General features: G+C 50.3%; 10 protein-coding genes across 10 annotated transcripts; 5 read left to right on the forward strand and 5 right to left on the reverse strand.

Moving 5' to 3' along the window:
* Window positions 1-197: 197 nt before the first annotated feature.
* Window positions 198-2122, reverse strand: M438DRAFT_123989 (uncharacterized protein). Its single transcript, XM_029898768.1, has 7 exons — window positions 1903-2122; window positions 1850-1853; window positions 1771-1799; window positions 1152-1712; window positions 672-1103; window positions 465-623; window positions 198-417 (listed from the first exon to the last, which is right to left on the reverse strand). The coding sequence occupies exons 1-7, from the start codon at window positions 1925-1927 to the stop codon at window positions 371-373; spliced, it is 1257 nt and encodes a 418-aa protein (XP_029763552.1). The 5' UTR covers window positions 1928-2122; the 3' UTR covers window positions 198-370.
* Window positions 2123-2548: 426 nt separating this feature from the next.
* On the forward strand, window positions 2549-3473 carry M438DRAFT_352216 (alpha/beta-hydrolase; the record flags this gene model as incomplete). The annotated part of the gene is made up of 3 exons (XM_029906777.1): window positions 2549-2971; window positions 3109-3145; window positions 3217-3473. The coding sequence occupies 3 exons, from the start codon at window positions 2549-2551 to the stop codon at window positions 3471-3473; spliced, it is 717 nt and encodes a 238-aa protein (XP_029763553.1).
* A 164-nt stretch (window positions 3474-3637) lies between these two features.
* M438DRAFT_394533 (glycoside hydrolase) lies at window positions 3638-6143 on the reverse strand (the record flags this gene model as incomplete). Its single annotated transcript, XM_029909167.1, has 4 exons — window positions 3638-4431; window positions 4488-4794; window positions 4853-5659; window positions 5711-6143. The coding sequence occupies 4 exons, from the start codon at window positions 6141-6143 to the stop codon at window positions 3705-3707; spliced, it is 2274 nt and encodes a 757-aa protein (XP_029763554.1). The 3' UTR covers window positions 3638-3704.
* A 3931-nt stretch (window positions 6144-10074) lies between these two features.
* On the forward strand, window positions 10075-10816 carry M438DRAFT_352218 (cutinase; the record flags this gene model as incomplete). The annotated part of the gene is made up of 2 exons (XM_029906778.1): window positions 10075-10335; window positions 10394-10816. 2 exons carry the CDS (start codon window positions 10075-10077, stop codon window positions 10814-10816), a joined length of 684 nt encoding a protein of 227 aa, XP_029763555.1.
* A 1123-nt stretch (window positions 10817-11939) lies between these two features.
* M438DRAFT_267007 (cysteine desulfurase) lies at window positions 11940-13531 on the reverse strand (the record flags this gene model as incomplete). The annotated part of the gene is made up of 2 exons (XM_029900151.1): window positions 11940-12362; window positions 12434-13531. The coding sequence occupies 2 exons, from the start codon at window positions 13529-13531 to the stop codon at window positions 11940-11942; spliced, it is 1521 nt and encodes a 506-aa protein (XP_029763556.1).
* A 548-nt stretch (window positions 13532-14079) lies between these two features.
* M438DRAFT_124076 (BAR-domain-containing protein) lies at window positions 14080-15825 on the forward strand. Its single transcript, XM_029898769.1, has 2 exons — window positions 14080-14243; window positions 14293-15825. Exons 1-2 carry the CDS (start codon window positions 14208-14210, stop codon window positions 15526-15528), a joined length of 1272 nt encoding a protein of 423 aa, XP_029763557.1. The 5' UTR covers window positions 14080-14207; the 3' UTR covers window positions 15529-15825.
* Window positions 15826-15931: 106 nt separating this feature from the next.
* On the forward strand, window positions 15932-17591 carry M438DRAFT_371813 (gamma tubulin; the record flags this gene model as incomplete). Its single annotated transcript, XM_029908292.1, has 5 exons — window positions 15932-15939; window positions 15998-16038; window positions 16093-16259; window positions 16319-17098; window positions 17187-17591. 5 exons carry the CDS (start codon window positions 15932-15934, stop codon window positions 17589-17591), a joined length of 1401 nt encoding a protein of 466 aa, XP_029763558.1.
* A 707-nt stretch (window positions 17592-18298) lies between these two features.
* Window positions 18299-20717, reverse strand: M438DRAFT_311906 (trehalose synthase). The gene is made up of 5 exons (XM_029902498.1): window positions 20541-20717; window positions 20108-20481; window positions 19784-20059; window positions 19270-19733; window positions 18299-19189 (listed from the first exon to the last, which is right to left on the reverse strand). The coding sequence occupies exons 1-5, from the start codon at window positions 20646-20648 to the stop codon at window positions 18366-18368; spliced, it is 2046 nt and encodes a 681-aa protein (XP_029763559.1). The 5' UTR covers window positions 20649-20717; the 3' UTR covers window positions 18299-18365.
* A 1861-nt stretch (window positions 20718-22578) lies between these two features.
* M438DRAFT_371815 (PLC-like phosphodiesterase) lies at window positions 22579-23822 on the forward strand (the record flags this gene model as incomplete). Its single annotated transcript, XM_029908293.1, has 2 exons — window positions 22579-22714; window positions 22879-23822. The coding sequence occupies 2 exons, from the start codon at window positions 22579-22581 to the stop codon at window positions 23820-23822; spliced, it is 1080 nt and encodes a 359-aa protein (XP_029763560.1).
* A 1378-nt stretch (window positions 23823-25200) lies between these two features.
* On the reverse strand, window positions 25201-27344 carry M438DRAFT_342558 (uncharacterized protein). Its single transcript, XM_029904785.1, has one exon. The coding sequence runs from the start codon at window positions 27289-27291 to the stop codon at window positions 25348-25350; it is 1944 nt and encodes a 647-aa protein (XP_029763561.1). The 5' UTR covers window positions 27292-27344; the 3' UTR covers window positions 25201-25347.
* Between the last annotated feature and the right edge of the window lie 163 nt (window positions 27345-27507).

The following is a 27507-nucleotide window of genomic DNA, read 5'->3' on the forward strand; positions in this document are numbered from 1 at the left end:
CGCAACATGTCTGAGGAACATCATCGCTGAGAACGTGAGGAAGGGGATTTGGTACGGGTCAAATTGATGTGTCGAAATCAAATGCAGGACGAGACATGGCCTTTATAACCATTGATGGCTCATTATAAGCCATCTCCATGGTCGAATCTGTACATAAGTTCGCCAACACTAGCTCCAAAGGGTGTCGTTGGCGAGAACAAGGATGCGGGCTCGGTGAGCGGGAAAGGCGGAGACTTCGCCTACACTAACCCAATCCGGCAAGCATCACCGAAACACCGCTCCAACCTGATCAGCGGTGCCAGAAGGTTTCCAGATCCTTCAGTATCCGGTGAACAGGCCATCCAACTTCTAGGCTACTGGTTAGCAGTAATTACTTGAGGCCTTCACGTTGCTTTGGATCTGTTAAGTATCTCCCACCTAAAAAATCAGTATCTTGGTACACTCTGAAAGTAATGAAGACTTACAAAAGGCCATAGGCCCAAAGGCATTGACTCTTGCTGCTTTGCTTTCGTTGGTGTATGCTATACCGCAAAGTCCTTCCACGTTTTTGACGTCCAGGACAGTATCGGAATTGTGTAGGAGTAGAAGTGTCTGGGCTGTCAAATAATATTCTGCAGCTGCAACTGTGTTTGCTTCAGCAGCTTCTCTACCAAAAGAACTGTCAAGCTTACTGTGCCATGGCCGTAGATACCATGCAGAAGGAAAGACATTGCCTTCTTTCGATGCTCTTGAGTAAGGTTCGTACGAGGTTGGAAGACCTTCTTTCCAGTAGGTAAGATCACCCTTCAGGCTCGTCCATTCGTCGTGGTTAGAGTCCTCTTGCTGGTTCGTACTGCCACGATTAAAGCAGTAGTTTATGACTCGAGCCAATATGTAAGTAATGGTATTGGCGTGCATACTCTCGGGTTGGGGGCCCACAGTTCTGATGTCAAGATTGATGGTGAGTCTGACAGGCCTTCGACATTCCAGCGCAACCGTAATTTCTTCTCGTAGATAGTTCCAGGCCCCCGCTTGAAGTAAGCCTGCAGAAGTCATGTCAATCTCCTCTGTTGAGGAGAAACGATAAGCTCCAAGAAGGTGACGCTGCTCTTGTCTTGAGTCCGCTGTGAACGGTCAGACTTGCGTGAAGACTGCAGTGTAAGAAGACCTACCTTTCAGAATTTCGAAAGAGCGTAAAAGGCAAGCTGCGACGAGATAGTCTTCCTGCAAACCTGGATCGAAATCGCTTAAGCCGCTGAGAAGTCCATGTATACAGGCACTGTGATAAACAGTGCTGATGACCTCGTATCGCGAATCCGAAAGTGTCATGTGCTGAGCTGAGAAAGCTATGATAGCATTGAATAAAACAGGCAGATCGAGTGCTCTGATGGGGACCAATAATTCAAATGGGCGGTCATGCTCGCAAAGATCGTACCAAGCTGCCAAATGCTCGATATAGTGGTGCAAGAGACCAGCTACAACCTGATTGCCTAGGTCCGCACGGGGATTGATCGGATCCGGGACTCGAAGATCGTTGTGTTCAACATTGCTCGTGGCCTGGACGGCAGAACGTTGCGGTCGCTCGACAGAATTCGGACGGTGCATCTCCGGTGGACGAGATCTGCTTAGAGAAGAGTTCGGAGTGTACACTACGAATTTTGATTTCACTTCTGGCCTGTCGCACTGTTCTTGACGTTGTGCACATCTCCGACAGATCGGGAGGACGCCATCGCCTTGAGACTATGAGTCAACGACAGCAAATATCTCGAAAGCCGACTTTGCTTGACCTACACTTAACTTTCCGACGACGGCACGTCAAACTACGCTGATGATTAGCCGCTTTCAACATATGTAGCAGGCAAATTTCTACCATGCTGAATGAAATGTTAGCGTAGAAGTAAGTTCTGGACCTCGTCATCTTACACTCGGGGGGCGCAGCTCTCGGCATTTTCAAATTGAGATACTAGAATTTGATCTCCTGACGCAAGTTGTGATGTGGAACGTGGGAGACCAGAAAGTGGATTCAACCAGTCATCGTCGCAGTCGGTCGCGTCGCGTCGCGTTCACTTGTGACTGCACAGTCTGATCACTTCGTATTGGCTCTTCTTCGAGTCAGTCGAGATCGTCGTGATATGAAACTCTGGGAAGGTAAGGAAAAATTGAGGCTGTTGTCGATGTGATGAATGACAACGCGGAAACCCCTTCGAGATTCGAAAGCCGAAGGTCAACCGAAGCGTGCGAAGTACAATCAATGCCTTGGGATTTCGACCTACCTTTGACCCCCAAGTATCGAACGCCATGGCCGCGACCGTAGAGTCGAGCAGTTCTTTAGCGCAATCGAGGTGTACTATAATGCAAGAGATCGTAGGAACGCAATCGTTTAGGAGCCTGATGACCGGGATCGCAGAATGAACTAGGTTCGGTTCGGCGCGGAACTCGGGACCACTCCATAATCCCGAACATACTCACTTGCACCTATAACATAGTCAGAAACCCTGAGCTCTTGAGTCAAATACATTCTCGTAGTATAGTCTTGACTCTCAACCTGTGACAGATCACAAAACTTACAATGGATGATGATCGCAAGAAACCGCCTATGGAGCCTTCCTTGACATATACTTACAAGCAGGTTGGAAACAAAATCATTAACCTTGACGTATTTTCACCAAGCAAAAGATATGGAGCTCGTAACATTCCATCGCCGGTTATGTTGTTCATTCACGGAGGTGCTTGGATAGGAGGCAATCGTCAAGAATTCAGTCGACCGGTGTTTGAAGAATTTCTCTCGCATGAATTTGTAATTGTTTCGACAGACTACCGCTTAGTGCCAGAATCCAGTTTCGTCAACGGCCAGCTCGAAGATATTCGTGATGTCGAGACTTGGATCAAAACAGAGATTCCGTCGAAGCTCAAGGACCACGGTTTCGATGTCCAGACAGAGCAGATAGTTGTAGTCGGCGGATCAGCAGGCGCTCTTCTGGCCTTGTTGACTGTAAGTCAACCATCTCCTGACCCGCAGAAAACCAACCGTGCTAATGAACTCGCAGCCTAAACTATGGAAACGCAGGCCTTCCGCCATCCTCGCAATTTACGGAGCAAGATGGGAACCGCCATTTAGCGTTTCCTCAGGCCGGCGGCGCTACGAAGGAGGGAATCAATCAGATCTGTATGTGAACTTCCGTACCTCCTCCTGTGTTTTCTCTTCTGCAACAAGGCTTTATTGATACTTTGTGGCAGCTCCACTTCAGTTGTGTGAAAAGATTGAGTATCCGCCAGTATACCAGTATACAGGCGCTCAAGATGGATTGTTCGAGACTTGTCATGTCACAGACTTTGCAGCAGCCTTGGAGAAGCAGGGTATACCTCATAAAGAGCACAGTGTGCCAGGAGTTGATCATGCCTTTGATATGGGCGCCAAAGTCGGTGATGATGTTCATCTGAACGTTATCAAGCCAGCTGTGGACTGGATTGTGGAAGTTGTTGGCTCTTTCTAATGATGTAAGCAGATCATGAATCGCAATTGTTGACCGACATAGGCTTGTTTGATAGAACTTGAGAAGTCGTGAGGATATGGGCGAAAACGGTTGATCAACAAGCAAGCAAATTACTCAATCTATATAAAGACTTTGCAACGCGTGATGTCGTTTCCACTAGAGATGTCCGTTTTAACTTGGGGCCAGGCTCGACGATCCGTGTATTCCAACTTCCCAGTCCACTGAATCTGCTCAGAGAGCATCACAACCTGCATAAGAAGGATCAATAGTCTTTACGACTCCCTGATCAATCAGATCAACATACGACCAATAATCTCTCTGCGTGCCCTCTCCACTGACAGCCGCAGCACTGTGCGAATGTACATTCCAGAAAGCGCCGCCAGAAGCATACTTGTCAAAAGCAAACCTCTGTACGTTGAAGTTGTTCTCACGGTCAGAAAAGGTGTTGTTGAAGCGAATTTGCAACGACCACTCGCCAACAAAGTTGGGGAATTTGTCAAAGTTGGAGATCCACTTGGCCTGTCCGCATACAGCGCCGGGTGTGTATTGGGAGTAGGCACCGGCGACGGCGAAGAAGTAGACGTGGGTGTCGATGACGACGTTGGCAGAGGCGTCAAAGTATTTGTACCACGCGCCGGGTGTCATGAAACTATCTTGCACCATCATGGGGATGCGTTTGTCGAGCTTAGCGATGTGATCAAGGCATCCGTTAAGGTACTTGCCTGTCCAGTCGGCTGCCGCGGTCGAAAGAGTGTTAGGGCCACCGAATTTGGAGAGATCATCGCCGGCCTCGTTAATAGGGGCGATTGTCCATGCGGTGAGATTTCCTGAGGCTTTGATGAAGTCGAGGATGCCATCGATAGCTTGGTAGGAGTAGGCAAGATTGGTCTCGTTGTAGAACCATTCTTTGTGGAAGAAGGCTTCGCCGATGTCGAGGTTGTTGATGCCGCCAGGAAGACTAATTCTAGTGTGAGCGAGGTTTCTATTGACTGTCTTTATCAGGAGGAGACTTACGAGTGCAGTCCGATGATGACGTGCATGCCGTAGGTCTTGATAGCATAATCTGTGATTGCCTTGAGATATGTTTTCTGTTGACCAGAGTATAACTGAGATCCGGGTACCTTAACCCAGGCGGCATATGTGGTTGGAATTCTCAAGGTGTTGACACCGACGGCTCCCAACTTGTCAATATCAGCTTTGGTAACGTACGATCCGTAACGAGCCTCGAAAACAGGTCCGCACTGAGCACCAAGTGAGGCACACAAGCTCCATTCGTCCATGATCGAAGGGTCGTCGTTGATACTGTTCCACCAGAATGTGTCTTGAAGTCATCATTAGCACATGTCTCGAATAATCGAATGTGAGGAGCATAAACTCACCATGGTTCTTTTCCTTCTCCAACCAGCTACCCAGGTTGACGCCATTGGCCTTGAAGGTCTTCCAGTCGATGAACCCATCAGCACCAGTCGATGGGCCAGTCACAGGCGGCTTGCCAGTATCACTGGTTGGCGGAGAAGATTCCTTATTACAGTTGCCAGCATCGGACGAAGCGGAGACACCAAAACTGTAAGAAATGGTGTACTTGTTTGCGCCGCTGGTGATGCCCTTGTAAGTGGCCTGAGAAGCAGTCCAAGCTTGAGTGAAGAGGTTACAGTATTGGCCGAGAGCAACGTTGTTACGAGACAGAATATAGGTGTTGAAGTAGCGGCATTGTTGTGCACCTGTTTTGGCATGGTCGATGTTCTGAGCATCGCAGGCAGCAGCGCAGAGTCTAGCGTCAAAAGGAGAGCCTGTAAAGACCTTCGAGGTGATGAAAGTGCTTTGTCCGTTGCAGTCCTTCGGAGCGTCGATGGAGGCAGCTCCGTAATACGCTGATGAAGAGTATCCTGTGGGAGTGGCGATACTATTCTTCACATAGCCATTGGCACCAGCGATGACGACTTGAAACTTGCTGCGCCATTGACCAGCGTTGACCGAGTTCTCTGTGGTAACAGGACCACCCCAAAAAATGCACTTTATGTTTGTAGTGCTGGCGGGGTTGTTGTTCTTGCACTCGGCGTTGGCTGGGTCGGTCTGAGGATCTCTCTCGAAATAGATATTGATGGCGTTGCAGCCATTGATCTTGTCGCACTTGTCGGCACAAGTTTGGACGTTGTAAGAAGTGAGCGTGGTAAATCCAAGATAACCTTCATGTTGTCAGTGACTGCCTGATTTTTGAGAAACTGGATGGTACATACCATAAGCATTGGCAGCTGCCTTCACGTTCTTGAAAGACTCGGTGTAGCCAGACGGAGCGCTGGCGCCATTGGCGGCAGTCGAGATGCTGGCGAGCTTCAAGAAATCGGCTGCAGTATCGGGGCTTGGAGTAGGTCCAGATCCAAGTGCGACAGTGGAGCAAGCCGCACGCTTTTGGATAGGAGTAGTACCGTTGATTGGGTCAGCGGTGCTTTCCGAGACGTCAATGGTGTTGTCGTCAGTGAGTACTGCGACAATTGCGTCTTCCAGAGCGGCATCGATATCAAACTCCACAGTCTGTGACGAGACGTCAGAAGGGACGGTAACATTCTCAGGTGTAGGAATGGCATCGGCCATGCTGAGGTCCAGTTGCTGGGGCACTGGAGTGGCGAAGGCCAGCGCCGCAGCGGTGGAAAGCAAGAAGAAAGATCGCATATCGATGAGCGTGCAGCGATGAAGATGCAGAGTTGAGATCTGAATGTTCACCACCTACGACCTTCGTGGGTTTATATAACTTTGCATCTTCTGCCCTTCTGGTTTCTAGCTCCTTGCCCAGGCATGGCATATGATCGATGTCCAAGCCATAGAAACTCTCACATGCGGTGCAGGACGTCGTTGGGGTGGAATTGAAAGCTAAATGTCATCGATACAAGACTTCAGCTATGCAAACAGCAAAACTTAGGAGGTCAGATGCTCGTTGCGAGCTTGGCCTGCGGTGACGAGAAAATGTGCCGTGTGTGTAAGCAAAGGAAGGAGGTTTGAACATGGCTCGTGGCGTGTTCCAGAGGTCTTGGATCCCGTGTTCGCTAAAGAGGCTGAGGCCTACCTTGGCAATGAATGCATGACGATTTTCCTGGTCCTGATCTTGTCGACGGTCAACCCAAAGTGATATGGGAATTGTCTTGTTTTATCTGATGCTGGCGGGCTAGGTGGTGGTGTCTCGGGCTCTTGCGGCTAGCGTCGTCAGTGATCGAATAAATTCGTGCCTCCTGTTCTTTGGAGACTTCCACTCGGTGTGCATGTTGTTAGCTCTCGATAAGTGTCTAGAGACTACAACATAAATTGTTAGATGCCAAGCAGAATGATGGCGGACTTGGCAGGGGCGGAAAGCCACCGTCGAGCTTGAACCCTATCTTGACAACCCTACTTCGAGTCTTCTTTGGGACTAGTCTCCTATATCAGAAGAACGACAGCCCTACCTCGAAAGACAGAAGGAGAATAGTTGTTCTACCACGTGCGATAGATCATCTTGTGTTTGGGCTGAATTCGTGGTCCTTCTTGTGGCTGGAGACTAGGGGCGGCAGTTCCAGATCTGGGGTGAGAGATGGGGCAGGCAGCTAAGACGTCAAGGTTCGAGGAGATACCATGATCAGTTGTGTGAACGGACGATTCTCCAGTGGTTTCTGTCTCGATCTCGTGGAGCCATCGGAAGTGTACCACACGCGGAACAGTCTCCGCCAATTTGTTCCCTCATTCTGCTTTCGAATCGTCTTCGCTACGGATTGCTAGCACAAACTCCCGATTCCTTCCCTCTTCCACATCAATAACAAGACTGGGGATGGGCTATGGTCGTCAAGAGTGAGCACCAAGGTCTACGTTTCCCACTAAGGCGGCGCGCGGGCCTGTTGTATCGCTTGGACTTTCGTCGGCTGTACGACAACGTCGACTGTCGAGGAGATCTGGATAAAAGCTGCAGTAAGAAGAAAAGCAAGACTCGGGGTATTCTGTTTACGCTTGTCCCCCGAGTGTGGTCGCCGCAGCTGTACTTGCACGTACATGGCTCGTCAACCTAGCCGAACGCGCGCACATGGTGGTCGAGTTTGCCCGTAGACTGCTGATTCTAAGTATGAGTGGGCGATGTTGCTTGTATCGTGGCTCACAACAATGAATTGACAAGATTGACATGGCCGTCAACGACCGGCGACGTCTGGAAGGCTATTGGTTTGACTACTGGACTTTTCTGGCTGGTCTTTCTTCTGACGCCTAGGCAAGAACTACTGGTCTGGGCCGCTTTATGTATTCTCAGCTCTTCACCACGCGTTGGGCTTGCTCACCCATACATTGAGTCCAGCTCCTCATGTGCGATCGTCGTTCTTTCACCTTGGCCGTAACGCATGACTTGTGAGTCGTAGAGTGCTGGCCAGATGAAGTCGGCCACTGACGAAGTGGTCCGTTAGTAGTAGAGCGGCGATAGAGGATTGCGAAGAGTGCGTTCCCTGTCGTCGAGTGAAGTATTGGTTGCGTGGTGATTCTACACGTAGAGAGCGCGCCCGAGACGAATTCGCGTTGCAGACGTCATTTCACGTCTCTCTTCGGACTTTACATTGTCCGCTGCAACAAATAAACTCCAGCTCGACTGCGGGGGTCCAGCTACCGGGCTACTCATCAGGGTCATCCCTCGGACAAGCATTTTCAACATTGACAACAACATTGCTTGACCGATATGCAATCTCGACTCTGCATCATGCATTCACTATGACCCATAGTAATTCAGTCTTCATCGAAATCATCTTCACAGAGCTATCTTGCTCTGTCGCTGAAGTACGAACAGATTGAGCATTTGGGTCTTGCTCCCCGCACTCTCACGTCTATACCGGCACCCAACTTCTCCATGAGCCAATCCCCGAGGGAAGCATACCGCTCTATTTATCTCTCTTGAATACAAGTATCGATACAGACATTTAACAGATGGCCAGGGAACAGATCCGAATGCGACTCTCTCACTAGATGCGTCGATAGAGCTGTATGAACACATTGACGACTATATTTAGTCGCTGCAGCTTGCCAAATCGATTTCGGATTGTCTATTTTGCAACCTTGTATCCAATCTATCTGAATTCTGCATGACAGGTCGTCCTTTTTTTGTGGCTGAGGATGATAATATGGGTCGCACCTTCCCGCAACACTCCCGAGAGCACGTGGCTGTTGACCATCAACCAACCCATCACTTGACCTTGCGCAACCATGACATTTGCTGTGTAGTACCTGCAATCTTGCTTCTAGACTTCGATCATCACATCCTTCACGCTCCTGTTACAAATTGCTCAGATAGGCCATCCTCGCCGATGGAAACAATAGCCAGCTAACCCGCCAAACTGTTTTAGATCGACAAGCGAATTTTGTGCGATTGGGACTCCCCGATGTCAGAAGAAGCAGATCATCATGAACCAAGAAACCGGATACTTCCATGCTTCTTGTACCCATGACTCGGATCATTGGCTTCACACTCACCCCAAAGGCATACAGATCCGACCCGGAGTAGCGCATTGATGTTTCTACTTCTTCGCACGTAAGGCTAAACTTCTATGACCCGGAGAAAACACAGGGCAAAGTCGTGCAAAAGCCTCACGTTTTGGGCAATACGCAAAGTCAAATGCATGGATATTTTCTCCTTTGCATGATCGCCAATTGATGCCGCAGCATCAAGTTCTCGATTTACTTTGGAGAGTTTTTGGAGAGAAAGATGAAACGTAGGATTTGTTGTGGTTGCTGGCAGAACAAGCAGGTGGCCGAAAGCGGAAACAAGCCTTCTCGCGACTCGAAACATACTGACAGGCTTTGCCATGCCATGCCTTTCCGTCCTTCGGTCTCGCTGTTCTGCTGCCTCGGTCTGCACTGATTCAGTACCTGAGTAACTGACGTGCCTAAGCGATACAGACTGCGGCTTGAGGCCTTGTACCAATCATTCGATGGGGATGCAAATCATTTTCCTTTGTGGAAGAACGAAATAGAAGGATGTTAGCAACCGGACGTAACTCAATTTCCTGAGCGGCGCAGGGGTCTCGGCTTTGAGTTTTGCAGTGTTGTCGTTAATCCTGACATTGTGTAGGTGTGCGCGACTTTCAATCATTCGGCTGTGCGGAGGATGCTCCTGGAACGACAGCGACATTCCAAGTGTGGCGTTAATCGACGACCCTTCGCCTAAAAGCTTTGATCGAACCTCAGCTTCAAAGTTCAAGCCGAGGAACACACTCTCTTGGCCCACGCCTGCCCGTTACAGGGCATCTGAAGACTTCCACCTGCAGAAGCTTGAAACCAGGTTTAAAGTTGTCCAAATGCTAGTCATGGATGATCATGGTAACTACAGGGCGTAGTCGCAAGGCCGGCTCCAAAGCAATGACCTTTTTATGGAGGTATGGTACAGCTCTTGGACATTATCCACCATGGTCTCTGATTCATGGGCCTCGCCCGTGTGATGGTGTTTGGCTTCGGGCGATGAGCAGTAGGTGAATCACAGCAAGCATCGAGGTATGCATATAAGAAGGTCTCAACCTCAGCACACAAGATTCTCAATCATCCAGCATCTTCATCTCTTCAACACCTTCGCTACACATCACTCTCTTCTTCAAACTTCCATACCATCAACATGTTCTCCGACATCAGCCTCAAGGGTGCTCTCCTCAGCGTCTTCCTCGCTGCAGGTGCCGTCGCAAGCCCCATCGAGAAGCGTGCTGCCTGCTCTCAGTACACCATCATTTCCACCCGTGGTACTGGTGAACTTCAGGGTCCTTCTGCTGGATTCCGCACCATGAACCAGCAGACTCTCGCCCAGGTCTCCGGCGGCACCGTCTACAACACTGTCTACCTTGCCGATGCCAGCCAGAACTCCGCCCTCGGCACTCAGGACGTATGTCGCTCCATATCAACTTCCACACTTTGACATGCATTGCTAACATCCATCCCAGATTGTCAACAAGGTCCAGTCCTCCCTCCGCACCAACCCCAACATGTGCTTCATCCTCCAAGGCTACTCCCAAGGCGCCGCCGCCACCGTCAACGCCATGCCCAAGCTCACCGGCGCCAACATGGACGCCGTCAAGGGAGTCTTCCTCATCGGCGACCCAGAGCACCGTTCCGGCCTCGCCTGCAATGTCGACGCCAACGGCGGCACCACCACCAAGAACGTCAATGGTCTCTCCGCCGTCCTCGGTGGCATCCCCGCTGCTTGGGTCCCCAAGACCATGGATGTTTGCGCTTACGGTGATGGTGTTTGTGACACCACTCACGGTTTCGGAATCAACGCTCAACATCTGTCTTACCCTTACTCTAGCACTGTTCAGAGCATGGGTACCAAGTACATGGTTGCCCAGCTCAATGGCTCCAGCTAAATACTTTACGACTCAAAATGATCGGGAGGATATTTTTAACGCACAATGGCAGGACCTTCATGTGCTTGTTGTATGTAGGAAAAACAGGAACAACAGACTTGTTTTGAGAGAAGCTATTACAAAATTTTTGATATGATCGTACAACTACTCTTTTTCTTTTTTTTGCAACTCCTTATCTTGACTGATATGGCGGTTTTGCCTGTTGCTCTTTCTCGATCTTTCGTCTTGTCAGATAACCATGACATCCATTTTCACGAGTCCTCCGCGGGGAGACGTCATTTTCCTCCAGTCTATCCGAACGAACCCATGTCACCTCCATGCCACACACATGAAACCTCTTGGTCGGCCTGAAACCACAACTTTGGGCAAACCCCCACGAACACATCACAACACCCACGACTCGTAAGCATCAGGATACCTGAAACCAAGCGAGCGAGATCCAAAACCTCGGTCATCCATTCAAACCTCAAGTTCCATCATATAGAATCATATATATGCGATTGAGGACAAAATGCATTTGAATTTTATGGATTGATGTTATATCAGACTGGCAAACACCATCAACATCATCCCACATAGCTCCACAGACCCCTTTATTCCCTGAACCATCTCCCTCGAGACCTATTGGAGAAGACTTGGGAGCAGATGATACTTATACCAAGGAAGTCATGCTTATAACTATTAGAAATACAAACCTGTAGCTCTGCCTTACTTCTCTTCCCCTATCCACTTTTCCCACATGGTTGGACACCGTGAAACACAGGACCGTGTAATGTGAGTGCGGGCGCCCATTCCCATCCTTCTAGCACGCTATACCACAATAGCGTGTTTGTAGAGAGATATCTCTGAGGTTGGGGAGGTATGCTGTATGGCGAAGAGGAAAAATCGAAGCATGTGTGAAAGATGAGACAAAGGAGTCCACAGGAGTCCACAGGACAATACCAAAGTCAATGAGGTCGTAATGCCGAGCTTGATTGAATTAAAAATACAGAAAAAAAAAGTGGGTGATGCCGTGTCGGGTATGCTCCAAAGAAAAATCTTCCCCAATCCAAACAAGAATGAATGCTTAAACGCCATGAAAGGGAATTTTAGACTGTACAAATCGTGCTCATCTTAAAGTACCTTAGTGACCACTCCACTCAATAGTGTTGAGGTCGACACCCTCCTGCACAAGCTCCCACAGAGGACTGAGCTCACGCAAGAAGGCAACACGTTCTTGCACGGCCTTGAGAACGTAGTCAATCTCGGCGTCGGTGGTGAAGCGACCGATACCGAAGCGGATACTGCTGTGGGCGCTCTCGTCACTGCTGCCGAGAGCACGGAGAACGTATGAGGGCTCAAGGGAGGCGGATGTACAGGCGGAACCGGAGGAAAGAGCGATATCCTTGAGGGCCATGAGGAGAGACTCACCCTCGACATATGCGAAGGAGACGTTGACGCACCCGGGGTAATGGAACTCGGGGGAACCGTTGAGGGTGGTGTGCTCCATGGCGAGGAGACCATCACTCAACTTCTTGGAAAGGGCGGAGATACGCTTGGTGTCGTACTAGAGATTCAATCAGCATGTGTTGCAGCATATAATCCTCTGAGAAGATGAAGAGGGATGTCCAAACTTACATCCATTTCTTCCTTGGCGATTCTTGCAGCCTCACCGAAGCCAATAACAAGGGGAGGGGCAATAGTTCCACTTCTCAAACCTCTCTCCTGACCACCACCACTGATGATGGGGTCGAGTCTGACACGGGGTCTTCTGCGAACGTAGCAGGCACCAATACCCTTGGGACCGTAGATCTTGTGACCGGAGATGGACATGAGATCGATGTTGAGCTTGTTGACATCAAGAGGAATCTTGCCGACGGCCTGAGCAGCATCTGTGTGGAAGAAGATCTTCTTTGATCTGCAGAGCTTGCCAATCTCCTCCATGGGCTGCACAACACCAATTTCATTGTTGACAGTCATGATCGAGACGAGCATGGTTTCCGGTCGCATGGCGGCTTCCAACTCCTTCATGTCAACTCTGCCATCTGACTGGACGGGCAAGTATGTGATCTCGAAGCCTTCATCCTGCAAGTGACGACAGCTGTCGAGAACACATTTGTGCTCAGTCTGGCAGGTGATGATGTGGTTCTTCTTTCCACCACGCTTGAAGAAGCGGGCGACACCCTTGATGCTCATGTTGTTACTCTCGGTGGCTCCGGAAGTGAAAATGATCTCCTTGGGGTCGGCGCCGATCAGGCTGGCGATGTGGGCTCTGGCTTGCTCGACAGCAGAGTCGGTCTCCCATCCGTAGGCGTGGGTTCGCGAGTGGGGGTTGCCGTAGAGGCCAGTGAAGAAGGGAAGCATGGCATCGAGTACTCTGGGGTCGGTAGGAGTGGTCGCTTGAGCATCGAGGTAGATGGGGCGAGTTCCTTGATCCATGACGGTTGCTTGCTTGAGGATTCCAGCGGCAGGACTCATCATGGCATCGGCGCTCATGCCGGTGGTGGGCATGGTGGCATCTCTGGGCTTGATGCCAGTCTCGGCGAGGAAGGCCTTCTGGTCGGCCTTGATGGTGGATTCGACATTGATAGTGGCGTTCTTGGGCGATGTCTCGGAGACATATGAACGGGTGGCGGCAATGCGCGACGATAGAAGGCGAGGACGGTAGGTGGTCGACAGTCGTCTTGAAGACTGGTGGAGGGCCTGCCTCGCGACTGAAGGGAATGAGGACGACATTTTGAATGGGGATGCGAAATGTAGGAATCAGCAGATGTCACACCAGATGCGACTGACAATGACTTTTGCGAGGCGGGAACCATCGAGCTGGATGCTTGGCACTCTGCTGAGTAAAGAGCTCGGACGAGAGCCCCTCTGCCTCGGCCGAAGTCGCTGCCTTATCGCCGTGAGAGGAAAGAGCTTCTAAGCATCGGCGAATCTTGAGGCCGGACGAGGGGTTCAATTCCAAAAAATGACATAGTCGGCGTCGATGCCAAGCCCCGAGCCAAAGGCCACCAAGAAACGTTTTTGGATGATGCGGCCGGATGAGCAAGGCCGAAGACGTAGACACGCTCTGCTTCTGCCTCCTGCTCTTAACATCCTGACAGTATCATTTCCCGTCAGGTAACACATGCAACTGCAGCAACCGGACGCGTGCATATCATAAACAAACCCGCATCATCAGCCACAGCACGCGGATCATTTCTCCAAGATCGACGTTCTGAATCTCATAGCCAAGCCCGACCTGCGCCCCATCTGAATCCGTGTCTACCGCAGCACAGTCTACAACATCTTAGGCACCATCAGAAAGTTACTCCTGCTCTTCAACAGCTCTTACTCCCTTCGACCTCCTACAAACATTTTGATCTACCTGACACCCGCCTCTACGGCCTGACCAACCTAGAACACCGCCAGAATGAGTTGGAAAGGCTTCACCAAGAGCGTCACTCGCGTATGTTGTCATGACGAGCACATGCAGCCCAATGCTGACTCCCCTCCAGGCTCCGCAGCAGTTCAAGCAAAAGTTCAACATGGGTGAAATCACAAAGGATCCCGTCTATGTTGACGCCGAACGTCGCTTCGCCGAGCTCGAGGTTGAGACAAAACGCCTGCATGACGAATCCGAAAAGTACTTCAAATCAATCAACGGCATGCTGGACCACCAGATCGAGTTCTCAAAAGCCTGCGCCGATCTTTACAAGCCAATCTCTGGTCGTGCCTCGGACCCCAGCTCGTACGTTGTTGATGGCAACCCTGAGGGAATCCGCGCCTGCGAGGAATACGAAGCGATTGTCAAGGACCTCAAGGAGTCGCTACAGCCCGAATTGGAGATGATCGAATCCCGTATCGTACGACCGGCAGACGAGCTTCTCGAGATCATCAAGCAGGTCCGCAAATCCGCCGTCAAGCGCGACCACAAGCAACTCGACTACGACCGTCACCGAGCCACACTTAAGAAGTTGCAGGACAAGAAAGACAAGACGCTTAAGGACGAAAAGGCCCTGTACAAGGCCGAGAACGAAGTCGAGGTTTCGACTCAGGACTACAACTACTTCAACGACCTGCTCAAGACGGAGCTGCCCGAGCTGTTCCGCCTGGAACGCGAGTTCATTCTTCCCCTTTTCCAGTCCTTCTACTACATGCAGCTTAATGTCTTCTACACATTGCACGAGCGCATGCAGAGTATTGATATTGGCTACTTCAACTTGACCCTGGACATTGAAGCAGCCTTTGAGGAGAAGCGCGGAGAGATCCAACAACAAGCCGAAGCTCTGACGATTGTCCACTTCAAGACCAAGGGATTGGGTCGTCCTGCTGGCAGCAAGTATGGCAGATTGGCAATTGAGGGCAAGCCCAAGCCTTCACCTCCTGGACTCACAGCTTCTACTGCTCAGCTGTCCATCACCGACGGCGGCGCAACCTCGCCTCCGCCTTACTCGGCCGGCGCAGCATCTCCTCAACTCGGATCCATGTCAGCAATCGCAAAGAGCAAGCCTCCGCCACCAAAGCCCAAGCCTTCTCGATTCAGCGGGGTTCCTCAAGCGGAAATGTGTACAGCATTGTACGATTACGAAGCTCAAGCAGAAGGCGATCTTAGTTTCAGCGCCGGAGAGACAATTGAGATTGTGCAACGTACAGCGAACGAGAATGAATGGTGGATCGGAAAGACTGGCGGAAGACAAGGACAATTCCCTGGTATGTTGATGCGACATGATTGCATTGAAGCAAGTTACTGACAAATTCACAGGCAACTACGTACAGCTCAACGTGTAGAATGACAGACGACGACGTGGAAGCACTATACCATAATGTGTAGCAACAGCGATATGACGCGCAGGATGTTTTGCGATTGTTTCTGAACAGGCAAAGAGGTAGAATTCATATCAAGTACAGAAGGAAGTTAGCGATATCACTCCATTGTTTTGTTCGTAGTCAGGGAAGGCTGAGGTTTGTCGAGATTAGTCTCTTATTAGCCTGCGATTGAAGACGTTGAAAGGAATACTCGAATTATTGATCAATTGTTTCCCTTTGTTGCTCTGTCAAGCCTGTGTTGGCTGTGACGCGGTCGGGCGCGTCTACCGCATTATCGCAGCTTGTCCGCAAACCATCACCTTTTCCTCGCCATGCCCCAACGCAGCCATGCCGAGGTTCGTGATATCGATGCAGCTTTTATCTGATTCATTACTGACGTCGGTAATGTTGTAGAGAAATCATCACACTCCAAGCAGGCCAATGCGGCAATAGCGGTATGTTTGATCCCGTCTTCTCTTTCACATGCGCACTTCTAACGCTTCTTCCAGTGGGCTCCCAGTTCTGGCAACAACTGTGTCAGGAACATGGAATCAACCGTGACGGAAACCTCGAGGACTTTGCGACTGAAGGAGGTGATCGCAAGGATGTCTTCTTCTACCAGTCCGACGACACGCGCTACATCCCACGCGCCATCCTAATGGACCTCGAACCGAGAGTAAGACGATGCCCAACCCTCGCTCTTTTCCTTCAGCAAGAAGCTGATCATAGCAACAGGTCATCAATGGAATCCAAACCGGCCCGTACAAGAACATCTACAACCCCGAAAACTTCTACATCCACAGCGGCGGCACTGGAGCTGGAAACAACTGGGCTGCTGGTTACTCCATGGGCGAGACTGTACAAGAGGAGGTTCTGGACATGATCGATCGTGAGGCAGACGGCAGCGACAGTCTTGAGGGCTTCATGCTGCTGCACTCCATCGCTGGTGGCACTGGTTCAGGCTTGGGCTCATACTTACTCGAACGACTCAACGACCGCTTCCCCAAGAAGCTGATCCAGACATACTCGGTCTTTCCGGATACCGTACAATCGGGCGATGTCGTTGTTCAACCCTACAACTCTTTGCTATCCATGAAGCGACTCACACAACAAGCCGACAGTGTCATTGTGCTCGACAATGGCGCTCTATCGCGTATCGCAGCAGACACACTTCACGTCCAAGAACCTTCTTTCCAACAGACAAATCAACTCGTCAGCACAGTCATGTCCGCCTCGACGACAACACTCCGCTACCCAGGCTACATGCATAACGACCTTGTCGGCATCGTCGCCTCTCTAATCCCCACCCCGCGCTGCCATTTCTTGCAAACAAGCTACACACCATTCACCGGCGAGAACGTCGAAGCCGCAAAGACCGTCAGAAGAACCACAGTCCTGGAAGTCATGAGAAGATTGTTGCAGCCCAAGAACAGAATGGTCTCCTCAAACCCAGGAAAGAACAGCTGCTACATCAGTATCCTGAACATCATCATGGGCGAAGCCGATCCAACTGATGTAAGTTACCCTCTCCCTCCTCTCCTCACCCTCTTACTTTCCTCTTCTTTGCCCCCTTCAAACATGTATACTGACAGTCATCTTCCAGGTCCACAAATCCCTCCTCCGCATCCGCGAACGCCGCCTCGCAACCTTCATCCCCTGGGGCCCGGCCTCCATCCAAGTAGCCCTAACCCGCACATCCCCCTACACAACCACCGCCCACACCCCACGCGTCTCCGGCCTGATGCTAGCCAACCACACCGGCATTGCGACCCTCTTCAAACGCATTGTTTTCCAATACGATCGCTTACGCAAGCGAAACGCCTTTTTGGAGCAATACAAACGCGAAGATGCTTTTAGGGATGGATTGGGGGAATTTGATGATGCGAGGGAGGTTGTTATGGATTTGGTCAGGGAGTATGAGGATGCGGAGAAGGAGACGTATTTGAGTGGGCCCACTGGGCCTGTGGAGTCGGAGGAGAAGGATGGGAGGACTGATGGGATTAGATGATTGTGGTAGGTGTCCTTTGAAGGTCAAGGCGTTTACGGAGTTGCAGAGTTACCAAGAGTGGGCATGCAAAGGCGTTTTTTGAAGGGACGATTGCAGAGAGGAAGATAAGCAGAAGGGGGTGGAATGAACGTAGAATTACTGCGGTGCTGAAACTAAGTCGCAAAAGTTCACATGAATGGACAATCACATTACAAGAAGAGCCCACGTCCAACCTGTCCATCTGTCTGAAGCTTTTACCTTTCTTCCTTCCACGAAGCTCGAATAAGTTTACTCCGACTTCCCTTCCCTTCTCCTCGGATACACTCCGTCTACTTTACACGGCTTGCAATGCACATCAACGTCTCCTGTGCACAGATACATAGCCCGCATGAGTTTCTTCGAGAAAATAAAAAGAATGACTTCCAATTTGAAAGCGACGTCGACGGAGAGGTGATACAGACCTGACTGCTTCATTCTGTTTATTTTCTCTACGCCCGGATGAGACGATATTCGAGCACTAGCACTTCTGTCGACATGTAGAAGAGAATACCATGGTGGCATTAGGGCATTTCTAGCTCGATGGGATGTTTGTTGAAAAGAGGTTCTGATAGAGAAAGGGAAGTTTCCAGACTCCAATGGGTGCAGTGTCTTGGATGTTAATCTGTTCAAGAGGAAAAGAAATGTCAGACTCACGCAGAAAGTGGAAGAATCGATGCAAGAATGAAGAACTTGGTATGTTTTTCAGAAGCAATTATCGTATTTGTGCAACTTCTTCCCGCTCAGCTATTATCTGTTTCAAGTCTTGTAGTGTCTGGGTAATCTGGGCTCGCCTTCTTCGTATGGGATGCCTGCTCCTTCTCTGGCCAAGTCATTAATCCACGCTCCATTGGTCTCCAGCTTCTTGCCATCCTCTCTGGTCATCGTGTCCGCCGGGTAGAGCCAAGAAAGCACATTTCCTACCGTACTGACCTCATCGCTGACATGTGCAGCAGCGTACCCGCTCATCTCAGCGTACAAATCCCTATCAGTAAACAACTGATACATATACTCAGCCACCTTTTCATAATCGCCAGTGTCAACCAGGAATCCAGATTTGCCGTCTTCGACCTGCAGAGGAATGCCACCAGCTCTGGTCACAATAACAGGAACGCCTTTGTGCAATGCCTCGGAGACTTTGACTTCAAACCCTTCACGAGTGGAGAGCTGCAGGCAAATTTTTGCATTGCTCATCAATACATTCAACTCTTGATCGATGGGTCCGAGTCGCATGACTGAGATGTCGGATGCCAGGTCGGGGTACTCGTTCTCAATCAAGTCCATGGTTTTGACAAACATGGCTGATGCATCGGGGTCGTCGATGCTGCTGTGGCCGGCGATGCAGAGTTGGGGTGTTTGGTGTACTGGTGTGTCTTTGTAGTATTTTCTGCGCAATTCGCCGTATGAGCGGATGACGGTGTCGATGCCTTTGCTGGGGTCGAAGCGAGCGATTTGGACAATGTAGTCGCGAGCCGGGAAGACGAGTTGAGGTTGGGAGGATTCGAGACAGTGGGCATTGTAAATGTCGAGGTAATAGCGAGAATCTTCGAAACGAAGCTCTTTGTTGAGACCGTCTAGCCAGTCTGTGATTGCTGCATTAGCTGAAATTTTCTCAAGCATCATTCGCCATAAGAATTTGAGGGAGAGATGCAAAGAGACCTACCAGTAGTAGCGGGCAAGTAAGCCACTTTCTGAGGCTCTACAAGCTTTGGCACAAAGTCGCGCACAGGATGGGCGATGAGAAGATCGGCCTCCTTGATTCGCGAGTACAGCCAATTGAAGACCTCTGCAGTGGGGCTGTCCGGTGCACCATCTACCAGGTCTGCACGGACTTGGATGTGAGAGCGATATAGCACAGGACGGTTCGGCTCAATCTCCTTTGCCAGGGGTACAATGTCAGGCATTTGAGGGTCATCAACAAAGAGGATATGAGCACCACCGTCTTCAATCTTAGCCAGAGGTCCTCTCTTACGCACCCACTCACGTTTGGCGGTGCTGTGAATCCAGTTCTTGATCATCTCGGTTTGATCGGCGCTGAGGCGTTCATCCGGCTCAGATACTCCCTGAAGTATGTTGTGATTGGTCTTCGTGATGCGAAAGACTTCATTCTTTGGTCGTGGGACATACCTGGACGCACATGTCAGGAGAGTAGCGTGTGATCGGATTGTTGTACTTACCACTTCATCTCAACACCAAGCAAACGAGCAATTCTGACCAGGGCATGTCGCATGAGAGCAACACCTCCTCCTTGAGGGGTCGCGTTCAAGAATGCCATTCTGATGCCACGCTTCTTCAGACGCTCGGCGTAGTGCATTGTGGCGTCCCATGTAGTCTTGCGGACTGTGTTACGATATTGCTCCAGGGTGCAAAGTATGGCGTGACCTGCAGCATCGACTGAGACCTCATTCAAGAAACCGACCTGGAGAAGAGGTTGCTTTTGTGGGCCGTACATGCTGACAGTTATCAGTGAATGTGCTGGAAGACAGAATTCCTGAGCTTACACGACGCATTTTCTTGCCATGGCATCAGCTTCTTCGTCAACGTCAACTTCTCCCGTGATGATATCGCCCTCGACGGGGTTTCTTTCGAACTCCAGTGTTGGTATGTCGAGCTCTGCCCACATCCTGGCAGGCAGATCCGGAGAGATGTCATGAGCAGCTTTCGATATGCCGGCTCCAAGGCATTTGACATTGCGAACATTCTGATACTCCTTGACCCTCATGATGACAAAGTCTGAGAGTGTCTTTGCGCCATCACGCTTGGCCTCGATGCAGTGCACTGCAAAGTCCATACTGTAGGTGCCATCATGAGCGCAAAGGCCCATTTCGATCTTATCATCGGATGTTGTGATTGCCGAGACTCCAAAGAAAATTTTCTGTTGGTCTGATCAGTATCTGGAAGTGGGAGGCAGCTTGTTGATGCGCAGAATCTCACTTGTGGACGATCATTGACGAGCTTGGCTGGATTACGTGCGCGATCAAGACGCTGAGTCTGACTGCGAGAGCTGCGCGCCTGAAAGTCGCGGTGTGTCTGATCTGTCATGGCGGTTGGGTATGGGAAGTTATGGTGGTATGTTTTGGTTGTAGCAGATGCTGCGCGGTCTTGTTGATGATGCGCAAAAAGTTGTGCGTTCAGAAGGTCTGTCAAAGAACAAACGCTGCGATGATTTAAAGACCTACTACTAAACTGCCTACCTATCAAACATGGAGTGACTTGGAGCCCGCCTTGCTGGGTCGACTGCAACCAGTGACGCGCAACCACCTCATGTCACTCCTACCTGGAAGCTCCGGGCCTCCGCGAAAGAGTGCTCACAATTCAATCGCATTCACTACGAGGAGCCCTCTTCTCAAAGAGCTGCGAATACCTCCTCGACTGATATATTACAGACGTGCATGGGCAACGATATTGTTGCGCCCGTGTGTTATAATGCGGGCGACGGTTGCTTCGAAAGAGGTGTCGGTGACCAAGAGCCACTGACGAAATGGTCCCTCTGGTTGTCTCGCACGGGACATGCCGAGGTGGAACGTCTTGACTCTTGCACGAGTCGCTTTATCCGCGGATTCTAAACAGGTTGCACGCTGTCTCGAGAAGGACTTGTCTCCTATCTTGACACCTCCAGTCGAAGCATGATGTCGCAAGCACAGTTTGAAGAAGAGGCTCTTTTCCCTATTTTGCTTTCGTCGGACATTTGTTTTGCTCAAACGTGGATGTTGCGTGGCTCTAAGCAAAGTTTCTTTCCAACCCTTCCCGTGCCGTATCTTGTGATGCTCAGCTGCCGAAGGTCAAAGCCATCTCGAATCCTTCGACCGCCATACGCGTTCCTGTAATCAGCTAAGAAGGGATCCCCATGTCCCCATCCATATCTTGCTCTCGCGCCGGCGGCCGCATGAGGATGATTAACATGCACGTTGGTGGAGCTATCTGCACCCTGTCCACTCATCATTAGCTGACCTGTCATCCTGGGCGATGCTTGCAGTCGATCACAAAGCTTGGTAAGCTTTAAGGAGAACCTCAAACGGTGTTTCGAGAGATGAAAACGCGGAAAGCTCTCCTTGTTTTTCGAGTTAGAGAAACAGACGAACATGAAGCGCAAGGCGAAACATGGCTGACATGACAGGTGGACAACGGCGATGATGTGTATCAAGGCGGTCAAACTGGTTTGTTCCCGCCCGTCATTCTAGCCTCGCATCTTGTCGGTCATGCTTCTGTAGCGGCGAGTCAGCATGAGCGAGTTTCGGATGGCATACGAGGACGGGGGGTGTTGCGTTGTTCGAAGTCATGAGAACGCGCGATAATCCAATCCTTCGACCGTCGCGAAACGAGACTTTGATAGGGATGGGCAAACGTTGATTAGGCAAAAGAACAGTTTGTGAAACAGGTTAACTGACACCATAAAGATCGGTGAAAACGATTGACCCCGACGATGCTTAAATTCAACCATAACCTTAGCTTCCCACGCCACCAAAAACCAACGGGAGATGGGAGGGCAAGCAACATGGAGACATGCACTTTCGCTAGCTCCAACCGTAGGAACAGTTGGCGATGGTTTGAAAGCTTACTGCCCTGATGACCTACCTCTGAAATACGATGACTGCTCCTTCTTTTGCGTCTCTGCTTTCCTTTCCTTGCTGTCTCTTGACTTTCTTGTCGCAAAATACAATCTAACAATCAAGCGCCGCCATTGTCGCCAAACCCCCAAGCGATTCGCGAAACCCTGGAAGGCTGTCAAATCGCTAAACTTCCCCATTGGTGAAACAACGACTTCATTTCGACACGCGGGAATCCTTGACGCGGATCATTGTTTATCTGGATACCTTTATTTCCACACCTCCTCCTCCACTATTTAGGCCCGCCGCCGTCCATCTCGCCTCAATCTACAAACAACACAATAAACACATTCAAGACATTGTGTTTGCGCGGAAGAAGACATCTTATATACAAAGCTCCACATCCTGACACTGCATTGCGCGACATGGCAGGCTTTGGAGTAAATGAAGACACACCTCTACTCCGCCGCTTTTCCATCCCGCCAGTCTTTACCCAACCAGCTTGCTTTGAACAAATGTCCGACAAGATGGCTCTCGAGTCAGATTACAACACACATGCCTGTAAGTCTTGGATTGCCTCATGCTTTATGTCTCAGCTCTTTCCTATATCAACTCCCACCTTGTACTTGAACTTTCAATCAGAATCTGGGTTCTTTCACACGATTCCATCTCTCACCTTCTTTCTCACATTCTTGCATACTGCATACTCATCATGTCTACCTCAGGCGTCTTTCCCTTCTCCAGAAAACACAACACCAACAAATCCGAAGATGGACGCCCACAAATGCCCCAAGCAATAGCCCACCGCGGCTACAAAGCAAAATACCCAGAAAACACCATGTCCGCCTTTTCCTCCGCGGTAGAAATCGGCGCCCACGCCGTAGAAACAGACGTCCACATCACCAAAGACGGCGTAGTCGTTCTCTCCCACGACAACACACTCAACCGCTGTTTCAACCGCCCGGAACAAATAATCGATTGCGATTGGTCATTCATCGCACCCTTACTCACCACACAAGAACCTAAACAACATATGCCCCGACTCATCGATTTACTGGAATATCTGGCTCACCCGAAAAGAGCGGATATTTGGGTCCTGCTGGATATTAAACTCGACAACAATGATGAAGATATCATGCGATTGATCGCCTCCACAATCGCTTCGGTACCAGCTTTACCCTCTCATCCATGGTCCTCACGTATAGTCCTTGGTTGCTGGTCAGCCAAATATATCCCTCTAGCTGCAAAACATCTCCCTGGATTTCCTTGCACGCATATTGGTTTCAGCATCTCTTACGCTCGTCAATTTTTACCCATACCCAATGTCAGTTTCAACATGTTACTTCCCATCCTCATGGCACCGGGCGGCAACAAATTCTTGAGGGATTGCAAAAAGGCGCAGAAACCCGTATTGGCGTGGACGGTCAACGCGACCGAGAAGATGGAATGGTGTATAAGGAGAGAAATCGATGGAGTCATCACGGACGATCCGAAGCTTTTCCTCGAGGTGTGTAGGAGGTATGATCCGGATAGTGAAGAAAAGGGGTTGAGTTGGAAGGTTTGGTTCGATGTGCTGAGACTTTGGTTTTTCGCTGGGTTGTTTGGAGTTCTCTATCGCAACAGGTTTGCTATGAAGACGAAGAAGAGGGTGCAGATTCAAGCTGTTTAGTTTAGATGGAGCGTCGGAGGAGTTCTGGTTGTGGCATTGCATTGGAGCGAAACGGAGCATTCGGTGTTTCCATATTGGCACAAGGCGTTCTGGTTTGGTACATGGCTGGTTTTACACTCCGGCTCGCGCTTGCCGTGGAGTACACGGAACTTCTAGATGATAAAGGCGAATATGTAAATAATGAACGACTTGACTCTAAAATCCCTTCACATCTTCCTTCGATCGTCGCACTTCTCCCACTCAACCAGTCAAGAACCCAGCCACCGCATTCTCAACCCTTCTAATCTCCTCGAATTCATCCTCCACCACTTGCTTCCACTTCTGCCTCTTTCCCTCACCGCCATACTTTCCCTCTAACGCCCCTCTGACTTCCTCAGCAGCATTCCTCCAACTCGAGAATTCCTTCCTCAGCTCTTCTTTCCTCTGCTCTCTTTTCTCCTTTTCAATCGCAGTATCCAATTCTTCGTTATATGGGAAACGGTGGATATCCAGCAATTCGTACACGCGGATACGTGGGGATCCCGGTTCGTGCATTGTGATAAGATTCATGATACGTCGGGTGAGGACTGGCGTCGTTATGCGAAATTCTGGGTTCCCTGAAGAGGAAGATGGGGTGATGGATGTAGCGGATCGTTGTTGAGATGGAGATAATAAGCCTCTGAAAGCTTCTTTGAGTATCCTAGCACGAGCTTTGGATTGTGCTTGGATTCTTAAAGCTGTGATGGTAGGGTGTTCTGGCTGCTTTTCCACTTCCTTTACCGCGACACTCTTCTTCTGTTTTCGCCGTATGATGGGCGGTTGAGCAGAGGCAGAGGAAGAAGGTGATAGACTCGGGCGTTTGGAGGTCTTCGTTGTTGTCATCATCGCCGTCGCCACTATATCGCCTGATTCCAAGCGAATCTTGTCTAGAACTTTCTTCAACCTCCATTGACGCTTTTTAAATGTGTGAGCTAGACGGATATCTTTCTGTGTCCAGTTGTCATCAGGTGTTTTGGGGATGCAATTAGTTTGCGTCCATCGCTGGAATGCTTCTGGTGATATGATATCTTGCATGGTCTGCTTGGCCCAGGTTTGGAGTCTCTTTCCATGGAGGTCACTCATGTAGAGTTGAGCTGGAGGAATGTTTGCGTCCTCGACGGATGTGGTCTTTGAGATGGTGAAGCTGGGTTTTGGAGGTTCGGATTGTGGTTTTGGCGGTTCCGTGCGAGGCTTTGCAGGTGCTGCTTGCGCTTTGGCTTTCTTGAGTACTTTACGTGCTTCATTGATCATTCCCGATGTCCACGTCTTGTTGGGCGTTTTTGGAATGCGTTCGGTCGTCCTCTTGAAGTTACGAGCGGATAGGGACGATCTTGCCGCATTTTTCCAGACAATCTCTCCAGCAGGCTTCGACTGTGCAGTCTGTTCAATCTCATAAAGTGCACTGCTTGATCCAAAACTTCGCCGTCGCCTTTCCATGGCCACGCTATGCTGATCTATACTTGGTCAGGTTGGTCGATATGTTATGATTGGATATATGATAAGCTACCTACAGCTTTTGACGACAGCCAGACAAGCTCGATTGTAACGGTTTCGTAGGTGAGAACCCAAAGCCAGCTTCGGCTTGTTTTGCTTTGGACGAATCTTTTGACTTTTGCGATCGCGACCTCAAGCGACCAAAAGGCACATCCACTTTGGTGGCCGCATCAGTCGCGTTTTGTACTCTAGCCGAAGGTGATTTATCCGACTGGAGGCCAAAAAACATGGCTAAACCAGTTTCTGATAGCGCTCCGAAGTGGTTTGGATAGCTTTGAACGAGGTCTGTCTTTCCTTGCACCGTCGTGACAGATACCTCACTGGCTGGCATGTTGTCAACGGTACTTGGGATGCCACCAAATTCGACAGTCTTGACATCTGAAATCGGCTCAAACGATCCAGTACTGGCTTTAGACTGTAAAATGGCCTCCTCGGGAGATGCTGAGGGTGAAATGTAAAACTGAATATAGTCTCCCTTATTCACGATGCTCGGTAATTCTTGAGGCTCGAAACTCCAAACGTGCTGGAGATCTGTTGGTACCGGAGGAAGACCACCGATGTTCTCTGCGTCAGTGAGTTGTGCTGGGGTGATTTCTTCCCAGGCGGAGTGCTGACCATAGCCAGTGTCAGGGTCCAGAGACAAAAGGCCAGCCTTCTTGCCCCAACCACCACCTCCAGACAGAACTTTGTGAAGGCGAGCACCATGTTGCAACAAGGTCAACAAGTTGGGTTGAGACGGGTCAGTGTCGTGATTGGAACCAACCTTCCATAGCTCTGGTAGATTTCTCTTTCCCAACACCTTTGCAGCCATAGATAAACCTCCAGTGAAAGTCTTCTCTGGAATTACAAGAGCCCAGACAGAGACAGCTCGTGGGGAGAGGCCACGAGTTTTGTGATACGAAGTGACTGATTGCTCGAGTTCGTGAGAGGCTAGGATGGCTTCCTTGGTGGGATCCTGAGGACCGAGGCCAGAATCAGCAGAAAGGCGACGAATGATGTTGCCCATACATGCGACAACAGATCTGGCCGATGTCAATGGAACGAGAGGTACGGATAAAGTGAGATTGTTAGTCTCATTCGAGGCAGACTCTCTCGGCAGCTTGACACGATGTGAGTCGCAAAGCTGCTCGTCAATCTCCTTGAGGCCGAGTCCATCTGACCGTACAGAGTACTTGCGCCAGATCAGAGTTGAAGAAAGACCGTTTTGAAAAATAGTGTTTGCCAGCGGAAGTTGAACTATCGGGCGCATGGATGCAGGTGTAGCGTCATCATTGAGATGGAAGCTCAAGAAGCGGAATTTGTTGTCGGACAGCGCGGCTCGAGGGTCATGGTGAGCAAGTTCGGGCTTCCAGATTGGGTTCTCGTTGGCCACGACTCGTATCGCAATACCCTCAGATCCGATGTCGCCGACAGCAGACGCAGACAAGTCGGAGGGCCTAGGCAGGCGGTCGACAACAGCAGCGACAAGTCTGACGGCTTCTCTTGAACTCCCACCAAGTCTGTTGTGTAGATTCTGGTCCAAGTCTTTTACAGGAAAAATGCGTGTCAAAGCCTTCTCAATGACATCCTTTTGCTTGCGCAGGCTGGCGGCGTAAGTGGGCGTGACGAGGAGGAGGAAATCGGTGAAGAGCCCAGACTCGTTTCCAGCGTTGAATTGGGGTATGCGATCGAGTAGTTCTTGTAAGGAAGTAGCCTTGGGATCCGACGTCAAGACGGTGAATGAGCGCAGCAGGTCAGGCGACTCTTCGGATTGGGGTGATTCAACTGTGTACGAAGGACGAACGGCAGGCATGAATTGGTCGATGGGCGCCTTCAAGTTCTCTTTGATCTTGTCCCATGTCGGCGCGAATCCAGAAGTCGGCGTTGCAAATCGATTGGAGAGTGTGGTGCTGAGATAGCGGGGACGTAATAGCTGGGCCTGGCGCCGTGATAGGCATTGTGATGTGCGGCGCAACATTTTCTTGTCTTGCCAAAGAGAAATCTATCGTGACGTTATGGAGACGCTCTTGCTGTATGAAATGTACAAAAGTAGAAGCACAGACATTTTGTGAAACAAGCTCCTGGACGATCTCACCCCCTTGGCTCTCCGCAGTTTTTGGGAACAAGGGAAGGTCCGTTGCTTGCTGGCTGCTGGCTGTGCGTACGCGTCGGGAAAAGCGTTGGACCTCCGTGT

The sequence above is a fragment of the Aureobasidium pullulans genome (genome assembly GCF_000721785.1).
Source record: "Aureobasidium pullulans EXF-150 unplaced genomic scaffold scaffold_3, whole genome shotgun sequence".
Classification (NCBI taxonomy): domain Eukaryota; kingdom Fungi; phylum Ascomycota; class Dothideomycetes; order Dothideales; family Saccotheciaceae; genus Aureobasidium; species Aureobasidium pullulans.